Source organism: Gorilla gorilla, chromosome 19 (genome assembly GCF_029281585.2).
Source record: "Gorilla gorilla gorilla isolate KB3781 chromosome 19, NHGRI_mGorGor1-v2.1_pri, whole genome shotgun sequence".
Taxonomy (NCBI): Eukaryota; Metazoa; Chordata; class Mammalia; order Primates; family Hominidae; genus Gorilla; species Gorilla gorilla.
In genome coordinates this window covers 30,583,345-30,598,862 of record NC_073243.2, presented here as the reverse complement: position 1 = coordinate 30,598,862, position 15,518 = coordinate 30,583,345, and the positions used below count along the sequence as shown (strand labels likewise).

At 42.4% G+C, this 15,518-nt stretch overlaps 1 protein-coding gene and 1 non-coding gene across 4 annotated transcripts in view; one reads left to right on the top strand and one right to left on the bottom strand.

The window, feature by feature from the left end:
- TEKT3 (tektin 3) overlaps positions 1–9,956 on the top strand; it is a 38,118-nt gene extending 28,162 nt beyond the window's left edge. For 2 of the 3 annotated variants that reach the window (XM_019012940.4, XM_019012938.4), the window contains 3 exons: positions 1,414–1,636; positions 5,076–5,230; positions 9,615–9,956. In XM_019012940.4, coding sequence (XP_018868485.3) covers positions 1,414–1,636; positions 5,076–5,230; positions 9,615–9,831 — 595 coding nt within the window. In that variant the 3' untranslated portion in view covers positions 9,832–9,956. Of the gene's footprint in view, positions 1–1,413; positions 1,637–5,075; positions 5,231–8,743 lie in introns of all 3 variants that reach the window. The other variant, XM_063700638.1, reaches the window with a different exon arrangement.
- On the bottom strand, positions 2,444–2,546 carry LOC115931383 (U6 spliceosomal RNA). Its single transcript, XR_004067883.1, has one exon. It is a non-coding gene; the product is annotated as a U6 spliceosomal RNA (small nuclear RNA).
- Positions 9,957–15,518: the final 5,562 nt, after the last annotated feature.

Sequence of the window (15,518 nt, the reverse complement as noted above, 5' to 3'; positions counted from 1 at the left end):
TGTAAAGGAATATTTGTTATTTATATTTTCTAACTATGAAAATAACCCTACCTGATGCAGAAGTCCTAGAAAAACACAGACAAGTCCGGGCGCGGTGGCTCACACCTAATCCCTGCACTTTGGGATGCTGAGTTAGGAGGATCAGTTGAGGTCAGGAGTTCAAGACCAGCCTGACCAACATGGTGAAACCCCGTCTCTACTAAAAATACAAAAATTAGCCAGGCATGGTGGTGGGTGCTTGTAATCCCAGCTACTCAGGAGGCTGAGGCAGGAGAATCACTTGAACCTGGAAGGAGAGGTTGCAGTGAGCCGAGATCGTGCCACTGCACTCCAGCCTGGGTGACAGAGTGAGACTCTGTCTCAAAAAAAGAAAAAAAAAAGAAAAACACAGACAAGCCACAAGTTGCCATTGTATAGCATGCCCTGGATGCTGTGGGATACAGGCTGAAAACAGCTTGATGCCTTTCCTACCACAGCTTGTTCAACTTACCCCACCAGTGGTTTCTTTGCCAGGCCCCTGGATGCAATTTTGGGCAGGATCCATGGTCTCTTCCAGCCACTTTCTTAAAAAAGTTAACTTGATTGAGGTGAAATTCACATACCATACAATGCACGCAGTTGAAATGTAGCCTGTCTGATTTTTCAGTAACATTGTCTGTAAAATAAATATTCTACTTTAACATGAATTTGCCTGGTATATGGATTACTTTTATGAATGTACCATAATCAACCTTTTTGTTTTAAACTTTTGAACATTTAGGTAGTTTCTCATTTTTCAGAGATCAGCATAAATATGGCTGAAATGAATATCCTCACACGTATATCCTTGGGTACATTGTTTCCTTATAATACATTTCTAGAAGTGAAATTTCTGGGTTTTCCACATTTGAATGAAAGGCTGTTGGTTTGTGTTGCCTCTTTACCCTCCAGGAAGGTTGTACCAATTCAACATTCTCATCTGTAGGATACGAGAGAAACTTTTTCTAAATATGCTCGCCAGCACTGCAAATGATCATTCTCTCTACTCTTGCTAATATTTCCTTAGTAAGCTGTTTTCATTAATGCTTCTTTGATTACCCTTGAGGTTGAGTATTTTGTCATATGCTTATTGATGTGATGTGTGACACATTTATAATGAACCTACATGTTCACATCATTCATTAATCCTTTTGCCCCTTGAAACTGGCAGAAGAACCAGCTTACGCTTTAGATGTATAGATAACTGATTAGCAGTAAAATAAGGAATAATTAAGGAAAGTTGAAAATAAGCCTCATTCTGATATTCACATTTATATTATGAAGCTAGGATCAGCGACCTGGGGGTTTCTCTCTCTCAGGATAAATGATTGCCTAGCGATCCTGTAGGCTGATTCATCACTCTCACTGTTGTCTGCTTCTGCTTCTCTTTTTCAGTGTCTCAGTGCCCGAGTCCTGGGCCAAATTTACAGATGACAATATTCTCCGCTCCCAGAGTGAACGGGCAGCTTCCGCTAAGCTAAGAGACGACATTGAAAACCTCTTGGTTGTGACTGCCAATGAGATGTGGAATCAATTCAACAAAGTGAACTTGTCTTTCACCAATCGCATTGCTGAGACTGCAGATGCTAAGAATAAGATTCAGACGCACTTAGCAAAGGTAAATCAACTGCCAGTGGTACCCCTTAGCTGACCTGGACAGAGCGGTGTGCTCTGGGACCACAAATCTCTCACCACTCCCAGAGAGGCACCATAGGCATGTGACAGCCTGGCCACACAGAGCAAGAAAAATTTAAAACAGCACAAAGCATGCCATTTATTTCAGCCAGGTAGCCAGGTGTCAAAATGAAATTGGAATCCACTGGTATTTGGAACACAAAGAAGGCACTATGTAATGAAAGGTTCTTAGTCTTTAATAGAAACAAAAATATTATTATTAAAGTTTAATGAATCGCTGTATATAACTAGGAAGTGAATTTATTATTAGAACATATGGTAGAAATGTTTTCTGTTAAAGTATTTTAGACCCCTTTTCTGGAATACAAAACCAAATACAGGAAACTGTTAGGTAGTTCAAAGTGTTTCTGATATTGAAAAATTTTAAGTGCTGAAAGCATAAGAGTTTTACAATGACTATAAAATGAAGGAGTCCAGCAGAATTCATATGTTTCAAGATAAACAAGGAGCTCTTCCTTTCCTTCATATCAGTCTTGGAGCTCTTATTGTTTCTGTGGATTATGCTGCATATAGTTTGTTGTGTCTTATTTTTTAAAATTGACAAAAAATAATTGTACATATTCATGGGTGGACAGTGATGTTTTGATACATTGAATGTATGGTGATCAGGTCAGGGTAATGAGCGAGCATATCCATCCTCTCAAACACTGATCATTTCTTTGGATTGGAAACATTCAATATCCTCCCCCTAGCTAGTTGAAACTATATAATGTATTGTTACCTATAGTAAAAACATATGTAACGTTTCATGAATTTGCATGTCATCCTTGCTCAGGGGCCATGCCAACCTTCTCTGTATTGTTCCAATTTTAGTATATGTGCTGCTGAAGCAAGCAATGTTGTTTCTTCTTTTTAAGAACCTTGCACCATGAGCCATGTTGCCTACGATGGTTTTACCCAGTTGAGGGTACCACATTTTCTCAGGCTGCAGAGATTTACTTTTCCTTCTCATGGTGCCTGCTTTAGGCAACAAATATTAGTTGAGCCAGACAGTGTGTTCCATGCTGTGAAGAGCAGAGAGAAGCATCAAATGTAGTTTTTGTTCTTAGGAAGTTTACATTACAGAGAAGAAATACTTGCATATGAAAAGCTCATAAACAATACGAATAGAATATTGCAAATCATGATTATCAAATAACAAGTACAAAAGTGTTTTGGGGGTTTGGAAGGAGAAGTGACCGTTCCAGATGGGGCCACATCTTGAAGAAGGCCTTGGAGACAGCAAATCAGAGGATGAATTGAGGTCTGTAAAGAGTCTGGTGTGTGGCTGGTGTAGATGGTTTGTGTCCTGGGAGAGGAACATGGAAAAGTAGGTTGAAGACAGGTTGTAGAAGACGTTGATGAGAAGGTTAATGGGGTCAGACACTATCAATTGTAAGAAGACATTCTAAAGGCCTTTTAGAAGGCCGGTGTGACAGAGTTCCTTCTTCAACAAATTTTTATTTACTGATATGTTAGTTTGCCAGGGCTGCCCTAACTCAAAGTACCACAGACTGTGGTAATGAATTTCCACAATAGAAATCAATTTTCTCACTGGAGAGAGAGAAAATTAATTAATGGAGGCTGGAAGTCTGAGATCAAGGTGCTGGCAGGGTTGGTTTTCTCTGAGGCCTCTCTCCTCAGCTTGTAGATGGCCACCTTCTCCCTGTGTCTTCACATCATTTTCCCTCTGTGTGTGTCTGTGTCCAAATTTCCTCTGCTTATAAAGACACCAAAGTTGTATTGTATTAGGGCCACCCTAAAGACCTCATTTAACTTAATCACCCCCACAGAGACACTATCTCCAAATATGGTCATCTTCCAAGGCACTGGCAATTCGTACTTCAACATAGGAATTTTGGGGGAAGAGGCACTATTCAGCCCTAACAGGTACACTCAAGGTATTGTGCTAGGCACTCGGGGATGTACATACATCTCACGTCTTAGAGACAAGACGTGCACATAGAAAACGGGAATTTGCATCAGAAAGGTGCAGAAAGAACTTGGAAACACAGATGAAATGTGAACACAGTTTACACGAAGGAGCAGTTGTTTCCACTGGCAAGAGATCAAGATGGTTTCGTGGAGCACATAGTATCTGAAGAAGGCCTTAGTGATAGAAACAGTGAATGATTTTTAGCTTGGGAGAGAGGTCAAAGGTCAAGTGACAGATTGAAGAGTGCCTGGATGACACAAGTGCTAAATCTGTGATTGCATGAGGTCTCTGTAGTGTAGAAAGGATATTGCAGAGACATCACCCAAGGACAAAGCCTTGCACTGGAAGGGAATGAGGAGTAGTTGGAAAGGAGGGAGTTGGAACAACACTTGGCCAGAGAAAACAAGACGAGGGTCTTAAGGAGAGGGAGGTGTCAGAGAGGCCTCGATGTCAGCTTTGAAACTGAAGTTTCATGACAGCAGCTAGGGCCAGAGACAGAATCCAGGGGCCACTGGGAGACTGGGTGGGTGGGAAGTGAAGGCAGTGGGCACAGCCATGGTTGAATATGTTTGTCAGAGGACTCAGTTGGGACTGGATGGGAGAGTGGTGGTAAAAACATAGGGTTTCCAAAAAAAAGATGATTCTTGGTTGTGTCTCCAGGCTATGGAAGGGAACCCAGGAAGAGGGACAGTAATGGGGAGGATGTGGAGCTACAGGAGGGCAGAGATCAAGATGCGTGGAGAAGGGAGGCTTTTCAGAGCATAGGACAGGGACTCTCTTTACAGAGAAAGAGGAGGGAGAACCAAAGGGGGATCCATGTTTATGCAATTTGGGGTGGTGGCCTCTTTAAGAAAAAACGAATACAAAATCAGGAATACAAAACTGCTAGTACTCCTCTATTGCAAGTGAGGTACCTGAAACTGAAGCCTGATTCTCTGCAAGGGAAATCCTCTGTGAGCAGGAAAGCAATGCTCAAGTTGGTAGGAAGAGAAAGTGGGAAGAGACGCACAGACATATGGATGTGAGGAGGGAGATCAGGGCCACTGAAAGCCTCACTTTTATCAGAACACAGAGGTGTGCTGGTCAGTAATTAACAACGGCCATTGGGGGCGGCTTGCAGGGAGCCCCTGATTTGTAGCATTTGCCAATTTCTGTAGTTGAAATACTCCCACCCTGGCTGATTTCCAGCTACCAAAATGAGGTTGCCAAGCCTCGGGTTGGGGAGAGAGGCGCCGCCCACTCTCCAGAGCAGGTGCATGCCAGCTCCAGTGAGACACGTGGGTTCCCTGGGGCAGGGCTGGAAAGGATAGACGGTCTTGGTGAAGCAACTTCCTCATCAGCGAGGTCCAGGCACGTGCCGGACATGGAGTGGACAGGCAAGAGGTGGGAGGCGGGTTGTTGAAGGGACCACACCAAAGCCTCAGGCAGTTGCTTCTCTTTGTCACAGACCCTGCAGGAGATTTTCCAGACTGAAATGACCATAGAATCCATCAAGAAGGCCATCAAGGACAAGACTGCCTTCCTGAAGGTGGCTCAGACCAGACTGGATGAGCGCACAAGACGGCCGAACATTGAGTTGTGCCGAGACACGGCTCAGCTACGGTAAGGTGGGAGGGGAAGGCTCGGGGCTCGCTCGGAGGGCCACCAGACCAACTGTGGTGCTGGGCTCTTTAGAAAGCTGCTTTCTGCCCATACACAGCATGTAGGAGCCTTCTGTGAGAATGGTAGTAATGGGGAGATGTTGAATGCAGAAGAGTTTCAGTGTGGGATGATGAAACAGTCCTGCCGATGGATGGCGGTGATGGTTGCACCAACAGTATGAATGTACTTAATGCCACTGATCTGTACACTTAAGATTGGTTAAAGTTTTATGTTATGTATATTTTACCACAAATCCTTAAAAAAGGAAAGGACATCAACACTACACATAAAAAAATGCTATTAAGCCTTTAACTCATTCAGGGAGGCCAGTGTGGTGTTCGGGTTCTTTTGCATGTTCTTGGAGTCTTCAGAGTTTCCAGAACTCCTGTCTTATAAGCAGCAGTTTGTGGCTTTCTGTGTATTTCTCAGCATGGGGAATGCGACAGAAAAGGGACTTTCAGTATCAATTCCACTGACTACTATCTACTCATTTGCTGTCTTTGTGACTGAGGATCTCATTTAAGTTTATTTCAATGTGTTTCATTCTCAGTAGAAATCAAAGCCAGCTGGTCTTCATCGAGCACAGCTCCTATATATACACAGCAGGAGGAATCTGACCCCACAGTTTATCTACTAAACACTACATGAATTTTATTATTATTTTCACTTTGAAGATTCATTTTGGGATGGACTTGTAAGGAACTGGCCAAGATTCCCTCCCTACCCCTGCCACAATCTGGCTTCATTTCCAATTTCCCAATACCTGTGAGTCTGCCTTTTCTTTCTGGGTTTCATCATTGCTATTCTTAGGTCCTAAAATGCTCCATGCAGAAGTAAATCAACTTGATAGCAACTGGAGGAGCCAAGTGGCAGTGCGTGAACTCCAGAAGCCTTTCTGGTGCAGTGGCAGATGCCACTCGCTCTGCTTCCACGATAAAATTCTCTTATCTTGAAGGATTGATCCTAAGGATAAAATAAAGAAATAAGTGGTGGTTTGAGACAGTGGATTTCCTGAAATGGAAGGAAGGAGGATCTTGTGAGGCCAACATTGATGATGATGATAATAATAGTAAAGATAATGATGGTGATAATCAATGCAATGATAATAATAGCTGCTACCATCTCTTAACCTGACTCGATGCTGGGCACTGCCCTAAGCACTTTATACTATCTCATTCATTACCTTCATATTACAAGTGAGGAAACTGAGGCAGGAGTGGGTGAGTGGCTTGGCCCAGGCCACATTTAGTGGTGAGAGAGCTGCAGTTTGAGTCTTTGCCTGTCTCACCCCAGAGTTCTATTCCACCAAGCCATTTGCTTCTCTTTCTCCTGTCTTTTACGTCGTGTAATGCATTTACCATCCCCCTGTCAGGTACCTGATCTCATTTGAGAAGAGTTGGCAAAGTAAATGCTGCATGCTCATCTCCCTCTCACACAGAGGATGAAACTGAAGGTCACAGAGGAGATCATTATGATAAAACACCTTACGTGTATAGCACGCATGTTGTCCGTGTTGAGTGCCATGAAGCGTGCTTTAGGTTGTATGCAAATGATCTTCATTTCCAGGATGAGTTGTATTTCTCCTGGTGGAGCTGTTATCTAGGCCATAGCCACAGAAGAGATCACTCAGGCTGCATGTTTTTCAAAGTGGGTTCCATAGAACCCCTCTTCATGCACAGCTCATTATTTAGGATAAGCAGCTCTCCACTCCAGAGACTACAAGGGCCCCTAGACAGCCAGCTGGAGGCAACTCTCTGCTTTAGAAGAACCCAGCAGTGAGTGCACTCCCACTTGGCCTATTAGAGTTAGATCACCAGTTTTGACTTTAGGTAAATGTTATTAGGAGAAGCTGAACTGATGTTTCATTCTCCAAAAATCTCTGCAGAGTCATCAAAAGTGGAGATGGGAACAAATAAATTGTTTATACTGCCATTAGACAAACACAGGGTTGCTTTTAAAATGAGTTTTGGGTAGTGGTCTAATAGGACTTTGGAATTATCAAACAATGAGGCATTCACAGCTTCTCCTGAGGAGCTGAATGATTTTTACTCTTTTTTTTTTTTTTTTCCTTTTCCTGGCTAAACAGAATTTGCTTTTCTTTTACTTCCTGCCGACTTCATGGTATGTCTATTTCCTCTGCTCCTTTACTGACTTTTGAACAAAACCTACTTTTGTTTCTGTCAAGTTTTCTCGTTAAAATCTTGCCAAAAATTTTTAGGATTATTATTGGGGGAGGGGATTACTTTCCTTTTTAAATGGATGGTTCTGAAAGCAGCCCTTCGGCGGTCTAGATTTAGAAAAAATAAAGATCATAAACTAAGGGGAGTGGGGACTGAGAAAAATTGCTGTTTTCATTTCAAGACTTACTTTTATTTAAAAATGTTCTAAACGAGTTATTTCAAAAGTGATTCTAAACATTCTTGGCATTTTTGGTGGCAGGCCAGACAGACCAGGCTCTGCTCTACTTAAATAATCTTTATGTATATATATATGCACACACACATATATATATGCAGCAGAACAGCTCTCTGCAATCAGCCAAGAACAAGGAAACCGGGAGTGAAATAGGGCCTTGAAGATGATGAAAAATATATTTCTAATTAACGATGAGAGAAGTGGAAGCATGTTATTCCCTAGCTATGTCCATGCAGCAGTGTGAAAACAAGTGTTCTAACTGCCTACGTTCTATATCTCTTGATGTTTTTTTTTTTTAGCATTGATGTTTTGACATGTATATTTTCAAATGTTGCCTCCCAGATAAAATTTCCACTAGACTCGTATTTGGCTGAAAGGAGTAAAGACACATATATCATCCTGCTCTGTTTCCTACGTTGGGGTTCAGGGTTCCTGTTGAAGCCAGGGAGGGTGGGAGACAAGAGGCAGGCCCCGTGTGATTTTAAACAATCCACCATCAAAAATCCCATTACCAGCCATCTGCGGCAGCCTCGCCGAAGATGTATTTCTTTGCTAGTGATATTTTATACCCTGGGATCTTTAAAAAGCCTTTCTTTTTTCATTCAGTTTGACCTAAACAATAACAAGAAATTTGCTTTCTGATGAGTTCTCAGGTTTTGTGTTTACCGTCCCCAGACAAAACCAAACTGGCACTTAAACTTTAATTCTTCCCCTCCCCATTGGAAAGCAGGAGACAGTAGAGCTTGTAAGATGAAAGGTGTTGCACAGCGTGGATATGTTCCCATGGCCTGTTGTTGCTTCAATCAGCCTGCGTGGGGGCCTTCACCATAGCCTTCCTCTTCTTAGGCCACCTACAAGTGGCTTGGAAGCGAATGCTCCAGGCTCCGTCCTGCCTTTCCTTCCTTTTTATTGCCTTGGGTCTGGGTCTTGTTCTTAGTAGGTCCCATGGATTCAGACCTTGGGCAACTCTCTACCTCCCAAGACGTCCTCCGTTTCACCTAGGGCATGAAAGTTGGTCTTCACCCAATAAGTAATTTTTGCACACCTGTATTTTTGCAGGAGCGGCTGTGGATGCAGCCCTGGGCAAGGACAGCAGATGTTGCAAGCAGACAATCAGAAGACCCTGAGTGCCGTAAAAGGCTTGGTCCTTTTGGAAGTCACAACACTGGGCAGCTGATGGTTTCCGGGTTAAGGGAGGGACTTCCGGAAGAAGTGTTAATTCACCTAGGATTTGAGGATGGGATAAATTAGCGGGATGAAGAATGGGTTAGGAGCATTCTGAGCTTAGGGGACAGCAAGAGTGAAGCCCTCGAGGTCTGAGAAATTGCAAGCATATTCCAGGATGTGTCTGCAGATGATGAGTTAGGTCTTCCTGGGTCTCTGCTTCTACTCTTCTGTCTCAAGGAGCTGAGAGGGGAATGGGGCCAGGAAATGGGACCCAGTTTCTTATTATGGCCACTGAAGCGCTGTATTTCCTTCTTAGCTTCCTGGATAAGCAGGTACAGCTTACAAACACATGTGGGCCCTGTGTCGATGGAGAGGACAGCTTATGAACCCCTGGGCTCTATTTCCTAGTCTGTAAAACAAGGAAGTTGGGCTTGGTGACCTCTCTAAATTCGTTTTCCAGTTGTGAATTTCTGTGAAACTATAGAATTGCCTTGGCATAATGATTTTAAAATGGTCTAGATATTTTTCTATAATTATGAAATCCTTTTCTATCTCCTGGGACATCTATATTCCCATTGGTTCATTGTCACCATTCTCTTTATATTTCTTTATATTTTATTAATTTCACGCACCTCTCATTTGCTGATAAGTATATCCTAAAGTAAAGAAAATGTGAGCTTTGCATCGCTGGTTACAATGTGATGTACTTGGAGTTGCGTAAGCTACATGCTGACCTAACCATGCTGATTCCTTTATGCTGTAGCCTTGTTAACGAGGTACACGAGGTTGACGACACCATCCAGACCCTGCAGCAGCGCCTGAGGGATGCAGAGGACACCCTGCAGTCGCTGGTCCACACCAAAGCCACCCTCGAGTATGACCTGGCTGTCAAAGCCAATTCCCTGTACATTGACCAGGAAAAATGCATGAGCATGCGCAAGAGCTACCCCAACACCCTCCGGCTGGTCGGTTTCTGCTAGGGACCCCACCGGGTGCGGTTTTGATACCCCTAAGTTAAGGCTGAGCCAGAGCACTGTCTCAGCATTTGAACCGAATGCTAATATAGTCACTTATTAAAGGATTATGCTGATGGAAATGTACCAACCTCCTGTCTCGGAAAGCCTTTTGTTTGCATCCAAACCTTAATTTTCTACTATTTACTAGGCGTCTGGGTTATGGGAAGGATATGAAGAAATATAATCAATCTAATAGAGAAGGTAAAAAGGATAACTGGTGTGATTCTTGTCATTTTGTGTGTAATCTGAATGGGCTGGAAAGGAGGACTGTATTCTCTCTGAGGCAGTCAGGAATCATGAAGTAGGTGGTTTCTGAGTTTTGCTTTAAACGATCCACAGTAAGAAGGGGAAGGGCCACTGGGTATGAGGTAGTTGGGGTAATTTGATCAAAAACAAAGGTAGAGAAATACGGAGTGCATTTGGAACAATAGTAGGTAGGGCCAGCTTGGCTGTGATTCATAATGCATAATTCATAATGTGTTCTGCACGTCTCTTTTTGTTCCGCTCTCATCTCTCCAATTCAAACTTTTATTACTTGAGCATTGCTTTCATAAAGCCATTTCCATGCTCAGAGATACTCCTCAGTTCCTCCAGCCCCTGAACCTGGAGTTGAACACCCACTGCCCCCCTTCTCCAGGCACCTCGCCCACTGTATTTCTTCATATGTGACACTTTCGTCCTATGTACTGACAATATATTCTTTATATGTTACTTACCTTCACATTTTGTTTATGGTTTTTTAAAGTACACAAGTAAAAATGTGTCAGTGTTTTCTGTGTGATTTATGTCTTTGGAATTATGCTCAGAAAGCACTTCTGTATCCCAAGATAATTTATTTATAATTTATTCTAATTCTTTTGTATGTTTAAAAGTGGCATTTAATCACCTGGAAAGTATGTTTAGATGGTGTAGAAAGCATGCTAGTTTTGAATCCTTTTGGTCTGAGAGCTCTGAAATGGGAAGATGAACCAGGAGGGGAGCAAGATTTTCTTTCTTTTCTCTCCTATTTCTCACGCTTCTGTGTCTCTCTCTCTTATTAGCATTTCTCTCTGTATCCTTGTGTTCTCCTTGCTCTGCCTTAACCACTGTCCATTAACCCCAACTCCATTTCCTTCTCTCTCTCTCTGTTTTCTTAAAAGTGTTTTAAGACCTTGGTTAGTCAATTTCACAAATCATCTCAGAATGCCAGAAGAGTGGACGTCCAGATGAGAAGCTTGTATTGGGGTTGTGCTGTGGTCTCAGTATATCATTTTAGAAATCAAATTGTAGGTTTAGTTGTTCTGTTTTTGCCTCTAATGGAAACAAAGGTATATAAATGCCACTAAAATTTTTAGCAATGAGAGTAACCAAATGTTGGTAGTTATGACTTTTAGACAATAGTGGGAATAAACATAAATTCAGCATGCTTCTTATTTGTTATGTGTTTGGGGTAAAACATTTCTGACTGTTTTCATGAACTGTATTTTTTTTTTTTTAGGAATATATGCTTATGCAGTCCTTTTACTGAAGCATATATATTCCTGGCATTACAAGACTGTGATGGGAAGGAAATGTAATTCAGACATAGAAAAGTTTTTTTGTTATTTTGGTAAACCGTGGGCAAGGCTAAATTCCACAAATAAACATTTGGTTTCTCATCTAAAATGTTGCAGCTACTCCAGGAGGGTAAATATTCTAATGCTGAAGTCCAAGAGCTCCAAGGCTCAGAAGCGTGGTCCTGTTTAAGAATCTTAGGACTACAAATACCGGCACATGATCTGGCTTTATTTATTTAAGCCCAAACTATCTTTAATATCATGTGGCTTTAAGAAGGGCTGCTGGAATGTCAAAGGCTTCCACTTACCCAAGCATCATTCAGATTTAGAAATGTGTGTAATTGCCCCTAAATAACCGAGTCGCCTATAATTTTAGTAATTTCCATTTATGTCTCCGGAGAGTGTTGTCATAAACACCTCACCTGGCACTTTTGAGTCCTGAGTTCATGCTGTAAATAGCTGAAGTGTGGGGTCTGATTTTAGGTTACAATTTTTGTTTTGCACCAGAAACGGGCGGATTCCTTCCCTTTGTATGCAGGGCTAACCCAAAGCACAAAGGAGGAGGTGAAGCTGCTGCTTATCACTGTGCCCGAGTCTTCCCTTGCAGCCTCCCCTCTTCTAGCCCTGGCCCTGAAACTGTTCGCAGCAGGGCTGGATTCACCATTGGCACCAACTGCCAAGACCAGCCTTCTATGCAGAGTGCTCTGATGATATTATCTGAGCTCTATATTAATATATATGGTCTGATAAGTATTCATGCATTCATGGGGAAAATAAACAATACTCAATCTCTTCCCCAGGAATGGTGAATCAATTCACCTTGGGGGCCAGTCCTAGACCACTGGGAATGTTTATCTGGAAGGTTGAGTTGAGAAGGATCCTGAGAGGTCAACAGATAGTGCCATATGAAGTGGGTGTGTGGCTCCTGCTGAAGTCCAAGAGCTCCAAGGCTCAGAAGCGTGGTCCTGTTTAAGAATTTTAGGACTTCAGCATTTTGGGAGGCTGAGGCAGGAGGATTGCTTGAGGCCAAGAGTTCAGGACCAGCCTGGGCAACATAGGGAGACCCCATCTCTCTACAAAATAAAAAAAATTAACCAGGCATGGTGGCACACACCTGTGGTCCCAGCTACTTGAGGGGCTGAGGTGAGAGAATCACTTGTGCCCAGAAGGTCAAGGCTGTAGTGAGCCATGATCATGCCACTGCACTCCAGCCTGGGCTACAGAATGGGACAGTTCCATCTGCAGGGAATCCAGAATGGGGAAGTGGCTGCATACATTCCCTCATCCCTCTCTCTAAACAGCTCTGAATTCTTTCTCAGCTCAGATAGATCCTTGGCTTTCAACATTCGAAGGATGTGTCTTGTGACCTCTGGTTCATTCCCATAGGACCTACCCATTTGCTAATTTTGCTAGGAGCTAGAAGGAGACCCTTTCTGCAGCCCACGTTTTCCTTTTGGCAAGGAAAGACCCCTAAATACATCACCATGACTCCTGAACAACTCAGATGGCATCATGGTAGAGTGAGGGGAGAGCTTATTGGGAACAGGGAGCTTTTCATAGCTATTCTAAATAATATCCCCTTGTGTATGCATAGGGCTGTGGGAACCATAAAAATAACTTTTATTTTGCAATTACTTTTTTCCCTCCCTGTAAAGTAAAGGTTAATTTTTAAGGTGATGTGAAATCTTTGGACTAAGTTTCAACATTCCCGTCTTTGGCATTTTAGCCCTGCAGTCACTCAGACATAAGAATGCCTTCCCTACTTCCATAAAAATGATGCTCTGCTTGCCCAAGAACATGCTCTTTAGCAAAACTGCACATTTTCTGATAGTAAAAATCCATATCTGTATTGAGGGCCACCCATTTATTTGCAACGAGCTGGTTGTCTTCATCTCTCAACCCCAGTGCTCTTCATGGGTATAGCAAGGACAGGGGCTCCTGAAGAGAGAGGAGGACAGGCAACCTGAGAGGAAAATCATAAGCCAGGTCCACAGACAACACCCATGAGCACCACATGTAGCACAGTCTGAAAGATTAACATATTGGTACTTTGCAGCCATGCTGGAAGGGGCGACCAAATTTCCCAGTTCCCTAAGGTAGATATCATAGATATTGGTGGGAAATACCTGTGGGAAAATAACCATGCCTCCAAATACTCATGTCCTTGTGAAGTCTTCCCTCCTTGAATATAGGCGGACTCTGTGATCACTTGGACCAATAGAGTGCAATGGAAGTAACACTGTGTCAATTCTATGTCTAGGCTTTAAGAAGGCCTGGAAGCTTCTGCTTTTGGAAGCTAGCTGCCATGTAAGAAATCTGACTAGCCTGAGTCCACCATGCTGTGAGGGAGCTTAAGCAGCCCATGGAGAGGCTCCCCAGCCAACAGCCCTAGATGAGCTCTCAGGCTAGGCAGGCACCAACTGGTAGCCATGTGAGTGAGGCCATTTGGGATCTTCCCACTCTCCTAGTGCCCCAGCTGATACCATGTGAGAGAGAAGGGCTGCTCAGTCAACCCACAGAATCTCAAGAAATAATAGATTGTTGTCTTAAACTACTAAGTTCTTAGGTAATTTGTTACGTGACAATAGACAACTAAAGTTTTCACTGGATTCTCAGAAATCAAATTCCTGGAGAGGAAGGACATCTAACATTTGTGGAGTGCTTACTATGATCCCATCATATAACATGACAATCTCCTGAGTCCTCTTGGCTGATACTAGGATGTGAACTCTTAACTACCCATCCTATACTGTTAATTGGTCTCTGAGAGGAGAGTAATCCCAGACAGTGGTTCCCTTCTCAGCAACAACAAAAAATGTGTAAAATGATTGCATTATTGGAATTAGATCTGAGGACAGAAGCATTTAAGAAATTTTTACTTTTGGAAAATGTGTATAAAATTAAAACATGAGTGGCATCCAGCTTCTGTGTCATTGATCCTATCTTGAGATTGATACATGTAATGATAATGATAGCCAGCTTTTCCTGAGCAGAACAACTGTATGTGTATTATTTCAACATCACGGCTAAGGTACATACATTTAATTATTTATATTCTAAAATGGGAAAATTGAGACTTAGGGAAGGAAAATAACCCAAAGCCAAACAGGGGCACATTTCAGAGTCAGGAGTTAAACTCAGATGAGCTTGCTTCCAAAGCTCTTTGCTATCATCCTACAGTGCCTTCTTCTAAGCTGTTTAGAATGAATTAGACATCCTCAAAAGTTGTGTTTTTAAAGGAAATTATTTTAAAACCAATGTTTTAATATCCCAACAGATAGTCATGAAGGTGTAATATTTTATTATAAATAATCAATACCATCAGTACAATAAATGTTACCATAGTATTGCCAAGTCTTAGCTCTAAACTTCTTTGATTCTATCTTTAAGTAGAATTTAAGTATAAGAGCTGAGTATCTATGTACTCTGTTTTTTCAGATAGAGAAAACCATTCCCTGACAATTTGATAAAAGGTATATGGAGGCTAGTCCCACAACTCATCAATGTCAATGGGTATTGCCAACAGGATGCTAGAAGAGATTGAGTGAGGTACAGTTATTTGATTTCCAGAACTCTGTCATTGAAAACCAACGCTGGTAGCCATAAGTGGCCTAGACTACTAAACTATTTACAGCATTCCACCTCCTTAGTCCCTTGTGGATGAGTGGATCCATGTGACTGAGCATAAGGGATGTGAGTCACTTCAGATTTGCATATTTAATTGCCAGTGTGAGATTGTCCAAAGTTTTCTTCCTTTTGACATGACAACCAAGAACATTTGAGATATTCCCTGAGCCACCACAATAAACAGAACTTACTTGCTGACCCACTGCAGCCATTCAACATGCAAAAGAAATATATTCGTGCAGTCATAAGCCATGGACACTATGGAGTTGTTACTGCAGCCTAACCTAGCCTATCCTGACTGATGCACCAACCAGAAGAAACAGCTGAATGCAGGGACTATAACATGAATGGTCATTTTCCACTCTGAAATTCAGACTGTTTAGTTCCCCAGAGTACAGGTAGTGCTGGCTAGGCAATTGAGCACATCCCATCCCTAGAAATAGCAGGCTAAAATGAAATAGTTTTCAGCCGGGTGCAGTGGCTTACGCC